This window comes from Sturnus vulgaris, chromosome Z (genome assembly GCF_052056855.1).
Source record: "Sturnus vulgaris isolate bStuVul1 chromosome Z, bStuVul1.hap1, whole genome shotgun sequence".
NCBI classification, from domain to species: Eukaryota; Metazoa; Chordata; class Aves; order Passeriformes; family Sturnidae; genus Sturnus; species Sturnus vulgaris.
In genome coordinates this window covers 65036174-65043412 of record NC_142283.1, presented here as the reverse complement: position 1 = coordinate 65043412, position 7239 = coordinate 65036174, and the positions used below count along the sequence as shown (strand labels likewise).

General features: G+C 52.5%; 1 protein-coding gene across 1 annotated transcript; it reads right to left on the bottom strand.

Moving 5' to 3' along the window:
- Positions 1-3707: 3707 nt before the first annotated feature.
- Positions 3708-6479, bottom strand: MCIDAS (multiciliate differentiation and DNA synthesis associated cell cycle protein). Its single transcript, XM_088156613.1, has 6 exons — positions 6278-6479; positions 5853-5938; positions 5466-5538; positions 4874-5088; positions 4621-4731; positions 3708-4205 (listed from the first exon to the last, which is right to left on the bottom strand). The coding sequence occupies exons 1-6, from the start codon at positions 6477-6479 to the stop codon at positions 3708-3710; spliced, it is 1185 nt and encodes a 394-aa protein (XP_088012739.1).
- Between the last annotated feature and the right edge of the window lie 760 nt (positions 6480-7239).

The following is a 7239-nucleotide window of genomic DNA, read 5'->3' as shown; positions in this document are numbered from 1 at the left end:
CCACTTGCTATGAGAGTTTGAATAGGTACTAGGTGCAGGGCAGGCTTTAGGACTGCTTTTCCTGCAGCTATGAAATAGTTGTGCCAAAGCAAACTACAGCCTCTTTTGACTTCATTAGCTTTTTTTGTTTGTTAAGGCTGTGTAATGCAAAATGCAAATAATAGCTGCTGACCAGAAGTAAGTTGATGTTTAGAAAAGATGAAGAGTGCTGATGCTGTCCTATAAAAAGGACTGAAAAATGCTTGCCTTTTCCTTGAATTTAGACACTGGGGTATTTTAATTTAGAAAAATATTCAGGAAAACAAGGGAATAAATGTCAGTGAAATTCAATTTCTCTGCAATCACTGAAGAGCCAACAGGAGTAGTTTAGTACTGCTGCTACCATGTGATAGCTGTGTTAGAATCTGGTGTCTACATGATCACCAAATGCCCAGCCACCTCAATGCCTGCCTGCCACCACACAGGATCTGTGGCAAACCGGCAGGACCATCAGTGGCATCCTTGTGATGGAATATGAATGGGATTGCATGAACCTGTGTGCTTCAAAAACAGTGACCAGAGCAACTAAATGACACCAAATGTTTGCCTGTGTTTACGTGCAACTTGATAATGAACATCAAAGCATGAATTTCTATTACTGGCATGTGGAGAGTAGCTCAGACTTGTGAATGGGCAATATTTTCTCTTCATGATCCATTGAACAACCCTGACAAGCTCTGCAGGAAAATGCCATGCTGACACTCAGTCTTGGATATTGTCATTTGATCAAGGGATGAGCAAAATTGCTGATAAAAAAAGGCTTTCACAAATTATAGCTATAACAAAAACCTTATGCCTTTCTAAATAACTCCATCCAGGTCCCTTCTGCTCTTTCTATCCTTAAAATTACTGACTTAATATGCACCTACTTACTAGAAGTTAGTTGTCTTTCTAGTATGCAGTTTTAATCAAGCTGTCCCTTGAGATCTGGGGTTTTGTTTTAAGTAACACTTAAGGATTTTAAACAAGAAAAAGACCTATGCTCCCAGTCAAAGTACATATGAAATTGGTGTGCTTGTCTTCAACATGCAATCAGTAAATCCTTACCCTGGCACCCTCAAATTAAAAGATAGTTTTCTCTTTCACCTCAAAATGTTCCAGTTGTCTGCAATTCTGCACTGTCACACTTCCACAGCCACGCATCCCATGGCCTGGCACCAGCAGGAAAGGGAAAGGTGGAGAAAGCTTGCTTAACATGAGCAGGTAAAAAGCTCATTAAATGTTATTTCATCTACTTTTTTTGTGATGAGGTCTTCAGCTCCCTTCACCCATTGCATGGACAATGCAGCATCAGAGAGAAAATCACAGTGAGCACAAACCACAAACCAGCATGTTCTTCAGTTCACTACACCTGCAAGACCAGGGGCTCTGCACAGGACCTCTCCCAGACAATAAGCAAAAGCACAAAATTTAAAAGCACAAAATAAAATAAAAATTGGATGTGAGGCTTCCTAGAGGTAGATTTTCAGCTTCTCCAGGGTCAACTTCTGATGAAACAGCCAATGAACATGGGCATCAAGGGACCAGGTTTTGTTCCCTGTAATCCTATCAATTCCTGTTTGACAGGAATCCTTTTAATTTACTATTGTCTAAAACATTAATTGGGCTGTTTTAATCTGTGCAAGAATTTTGCCCATTTTTTATGCAGCTCCTGATGGAAGTAAATGGAGAAGTATCAATTCAAAATACACTTTTATGGCTTAAAGGAGATGTATATAGTGTACTGCTAGAAATATATTTATAGCCTAACACTGTGACCATGTTGCATAACAAACACTTTTTATCAGTGTGTATCTTTATGTCTGATAATGCTCCTGTGAGTCTCACTGAGAAACATTTTGTTTTCATTAGCCAATATTCAGCCTTTCCAATTAATAGGTCTTCAAATTAAATAGATTTTAAAGTACATCTATGATCATTTTCTGCTACTTTTAGATTATATCTCAAAATTAATTAAAGATCCTTTTACCATAGAAAACTATGAGTAACAGTAATCAGAGGAAATACCATAGAAGGTTCACTGAAAAAGTGGGTAAAAACATATTTGTAATTCTGAAAAGACTGAAGTAGCAGTCACAGTAGTAGTCAAAGTCCAGCAAGGTAGTATTTCACTGTTGCATCCTACAAGAAGTGTACACTTTCAGTGTGTTGCTTCATTTCTGAAGAATTAATATTCTTATGAATATTACATAATTGTACACACTTGTGCATACTCAAATTGTACATTTTGTACATTTTAATTTCACAAAACACACAGAGAGGAACTGTATATATATAGAGAAGCTATCTTTTGTTATCAATATATTCTATGCTGAATTCAGTGCAGACAGGAAGGTTTTGTCTCTTCTGTCTACTGTCAAACCAGAGCTTTCATACATGATTTTGGCCAAAGTGCCTAAAGTCTGCTGTAGAAATGTAAATTTGTCTGAAGTCATCCCAAGGTTGAGCCCATAGCATCCCAGAAAGGGCCTCAGCACCATTCCTGCTAGAAAAATGTCAGTGCTGCAGACATGAATACTCAGATACTCGATGACCACTTTTGCAGTCTCCTAGCAGCCATGCAACTACATGTTGTGCTGGCAACAACAACCATTCTCCTTCCGAATACATCTCTGCTTGCCAAAAGCACAACATTATGTGCAGGGTTTCAATTCCCCTAGGAAATCCTCTGAGGTGATGATGTGCTGTCGGCTTAACTATCATACAAGGCTGTCACAGTTGGACTGTTGTTAATGTACATGGACCCATGCAAGGATACTGGAAAAGCTGAATGCTGAAAAAAGAATAATTTCACAGGTGAAAAATTCCTCCCCTGGGTAGAGCAGCGTGTCACTTCTGTGCCACAGAAATACAAAAACATCAGGTACTGTTTCAGGAGTGTTATTAGCGGCTCAGCTTTCAAAACTAGCAGGTGAAATGAAATTTATCCATTCAGAACAGTTAAACGCTACTCTTCATAATTCTCTTTACATAGGTTACATAGGTTAGTACCACTGGATGTTAAAAGCAGCATGTTTTATTCTAAAACTTTCTATCTCTATTCTATCAGAGATGCTTTCTGCTATCTCTGTTCTAATGAAAGTATGCGTACTTGATGCAAAATGAAGTTTGCATTAAATCTGTACAAATAAAATGACAATTTAAGTATTATTTAATCATCATAGCAAGTACAAATATACATATACAGTTGCACACATGAACGATACAAGTGCATTTTGTAAACATTGTGGGTGTAAAACTCCATGGAGCAGCTGCATCCTGTTTAACCACCTGGGACGATCACTGTGTTTTCATACTGGCCAACTCCAGCCACTGTCCTGTCAGCCACGCTACTCTGCTCCGCTGACCAAAAACCGCTGGATAAAACCGGCCAGATCTTCCTTTAGTTTCTATTTTCATTACACTCATTAGGGAGGTACTGATGGGAACCTGCCGGCCCAGGAGCCACGGCCGCCCCGCGTACGAAGCCGGCGGCGGCCGCGCCCGCGGCGCTGGACCTTCTTGGGGCACGGCGACCTCTGCCGCGCTCGTCCCGTCTCTCCTCCGGCAGCAGGGGGCAAAGTGCGAATACTCCACGAGCAACCGGGGAGCGTGCCGTCGGGCAGGGTGCGCTGCTGAGGCCCCGCTCCGCCCTGCCCGGGACACGGGTGTCCGGAGCCGCGGGGGTCTCAGCGCGGCACCCATCGGAAGCGGTGCCCGCCGGCGGCGGTGCGGAGAGTGAAGGCGTTTCCCTGCGGGAAGGCCAGGGTGCGGATGGATCCCGCCTCGCCCAGCGCGGCCCGCAGGCTGCCGCCCCCCTCCAGCTCCCCGCCGAGCGGGCGCGGCGCGGCGCGGCCTGTGCGCAGCCCGCGGAAGGCGCCGTGCAGGAGCGGGCCCGGCCGCCGGCGCTTGGCTGTGGGGCTGCCTCCCGGGCTGTGTCCCGGGCTGCCCCCGGGGCTGCCCCCCGAGCTGTCCCCCGCGCTGCCCCCCAGGCTTCGCAGTGCGGCGCGGCACTTCTCCGACACATCCCGCAGCATGGCGTCCACGCCCTCCGCATCCTCCAGCCCGGTCCCGGCCGGGGCAGCGGCGGCGGCAGCAGCGGCGGGAGGAGGAGGTAAAGGATGAAGAGGAGGAGGAGGAGGAGGAGGAAGGGCTGTCCCGTCGGTACTTTGCGGGAGCATCAGCGTCTACCGGCGAGAGGGAGCTCGAGTTTCGCTATCTGCACCGCACGGTCTCGTCCTGTTCCGCACCACACTGTGCCCCACTGCTCCATCCCACACCGCACGGCCCCCTCCCACATCTCACTGCCCTGCCCCGAGCCGTACCATGCTGACCCCCTACTGCCCTGCTCCACCCCGCACTGCTTTACGCCACACCGCACCAATCCTTTGCCCTGTCCCACCCCGTCCACCCCACGCCACCCTGCCCTGCGCCACACAACTCCCACAACCCCACACTTCACAATCCCATCCCGCATCTCCCCCCACCCAGGTCCTGTCCCACCCCATGCTGCCTCACCCTGCACCCTATTCCCCTCTGCCCCCGACATCACACTGTCCCCTAGGGACCAGCTGGCCGGGCCAGAGTGTGCGCAGCACTCACGTCAAGGACAGCGGCCAGCTTCCTGGCCTGACTTGCCAGCTCCTTCAGCTGCACATTGCTCTCCCGCAGCGTCTCCAGCTCTTCCTGCCTCTGTGTGAGGGTCTCCTGCAGCTGTGAAGGTCAAATGGGGAAGGGGGTGGGTGAGACAGCCCCGCTGTCCAGGGGATGCTTTACACCAGGGCCTTGCCATTGCCTCGCCAGGATGCAACAGAACAAACCCAGCGCAGGCTGGGGAGGGCTCTGGGGTCCCTACCTGGCTGTTCGCTTCCAGGGCATCTCCCAGTGCTTTCTGGTGCTGGTCTGCCAGGTCTCTCCAGCACGGCTCAGGGGAAGACAGGTGTTGTGGGGGCACCTGCACCAGCACACTACTCTGAAGCTGTGGGGTGCAGGGAACAAAGGCGGCATCCTCACCAAGTGAGAAATCATAGTCAGTACAGTCCAGTGGCGTTTGCATTAAGGTGGATACATCTGGAAGGAGTAGCCACAAGCATTAAGTGGAGGTACTCGTGACTGTTCTCCCTAACACCAGAACCCGCATTCTCGTTCTAAACATCCCTCTGGGACATCCTGAAATGCTTTTACTCTACTGTGAGTGCTGTGCACCTTAAATCTGTTTGGATTTAATTTGTCTCCCGTAGGAGAAAGCTCAGTGACAGCTCAGGTCCCTAAAGGGGTGAGCAGGAATGCACTACCTCAGAGACTGTCCCTGGTGGGACAAATATGCAGTGAGTGGGCATCCAAAATACCAAAAGCAAAGCAAAAATACAAGGAGACCAAAAGGAGCATGACTGCAGATGTGAATACACTGGTACGTTTGGCTCAAGTAAGGAAAAACATCTACTTGCCAGATATAAAATCACCGACAGTATCTCTGAATTCCTGGAAATCAAACTCCGGCCCATCCTGGAAGCAAGGACCCTGTTAGGGGTGAAGTAAATGATCCAGTGAGCAGGGCCCAGAGCTCAGACCTGCCCACACCACTGCCAATACTGTTCCAATAGTGCCTGCTGCCTGTGCTCAGCACTGTATCGCAATTCCAGCACCCCCGGCAGTATCCCCTTCCTATTTGCCACTAACCCATATGACACATGGGACAAGATTCTGTCCTTTGCTGTGCCCATTTTGCAGGTGGGAAACCTGAGGCTAGAGGAGCTGCCAGCACCCATCTTCTTGAGAGAGCTACCCCTCCAGGTGCCAAGCTCAGCCTAGGCTGCTCTGAACAGTAGGTTTACCTGCTGCAGGGTCACAGGGCCAGCTGGGGTGGTGGGAAGGATGGGGGCAGAGGCTGTCAAATCCTGCCAGTTGATGGTGCTGAGCACTGGGGACAGTCAGAGACAGAGGTGAGTAGCGCGGGCAGGGGTGGACATAGCCAGGGGGGCATGGCAAAATGAGGAGCACGCCTGGGGGACAACTTCGATGTGCATGGTCAGGGAATGCAGGGCTGGGAAATAGGCTGCGAAGGCACCGGGGGGGTAGAGTGGGGGTCATGAAGAGGGGTCATGGCCAGGGGAACACGGTGGGGAGAAAGGTGGGGGTGTCACCGCGTGGAGGTGCAGGGCTGGGGAGCGCTGTGGAGGACATCAGAGGGGCGCAGGAGGAGGAACAGGGAAGGGTACACGCCTGGCGGGTTAAGGCTGTCCACCGCAGGCTGACTCACCGAGGGCGGGCGCTGCGGGGGCCGGCGAGGCGCCGCTGCGGAGCGGACGGGGCGGGGGAGCTCGGGGGCTCAGAGCGGCCGGGGGCGTCCACGCTGTGCCTCCGCCGTGCCGTGCCGGCTTCTTGGCTAGGCGGGCGTGCGGGCCCTGGACCGTGTTGGGGCAGATGCTGCCGAAGGCTCGGCGGCGGCCGCCCTGCTCCATGCTGGCTCCGCGGCCCCGGCTTCGGCTCCAGCTCCGGTGCCGGCGGGCGCCCTCCGCCCCGCGTCCCGCTCGGCGCCGCCCCGCGATCAGGGGTGCGGGTCCCGCGGCCATGGCGGGGGCTGCCCGCCCGCCTGCCTTCCCTCCTCCTGGGCGCCGAAACCTCCCGCCGCCGCCCCGGGCCGCGCCGCCGGCTCCCGCGCCCGCGGAGCCCTTCCCCGCGCCCGCGGAGCCTGGGCGGGCCGAGGGGCTGTCCCGGAGGGAAACTCGAGGAGAGGCGCTGGAGGCCCCGCCACCACGACCGCTCGTCCCTCCAGCGCCTCGCTGCCGCGCTCAGCCCCGCGGGGCCCTGCCGGGTAGCGCGAACCTCAGCTTGGGTGCTGGGCTGGCTTTTATAATGGTGTTTGTTACATGTCGTTATCGGGATAGGGGCTGCCTGAAAGCCACGGAGGATGGGGGACGGGGTGGGGTGTCTTGTGTAGGAGAAAAAAAAACGCCCATGGCATCTTGAATGCACAGATCCGGGCACCGGGTTAGGGTACCCTCGCATCGGCAGAGGGTCCCACCGGCTGCTACGGCAAGCCCAGCTGAAATCCCCCGCGGGGTTGGAGGAGGATGAGCTGTCCCTTATTCCCCCTTGGTGCTCTTGTAGGCATTTTCTGTAATAGCAGCGTGGACACGGTTTGCTCGCTCTCCCTCAACACCTGATGGCAGGCAGGACTTGAAGCGCCTCCCGGCGTCCGGGTCCCCCCTGCCCTGAAAG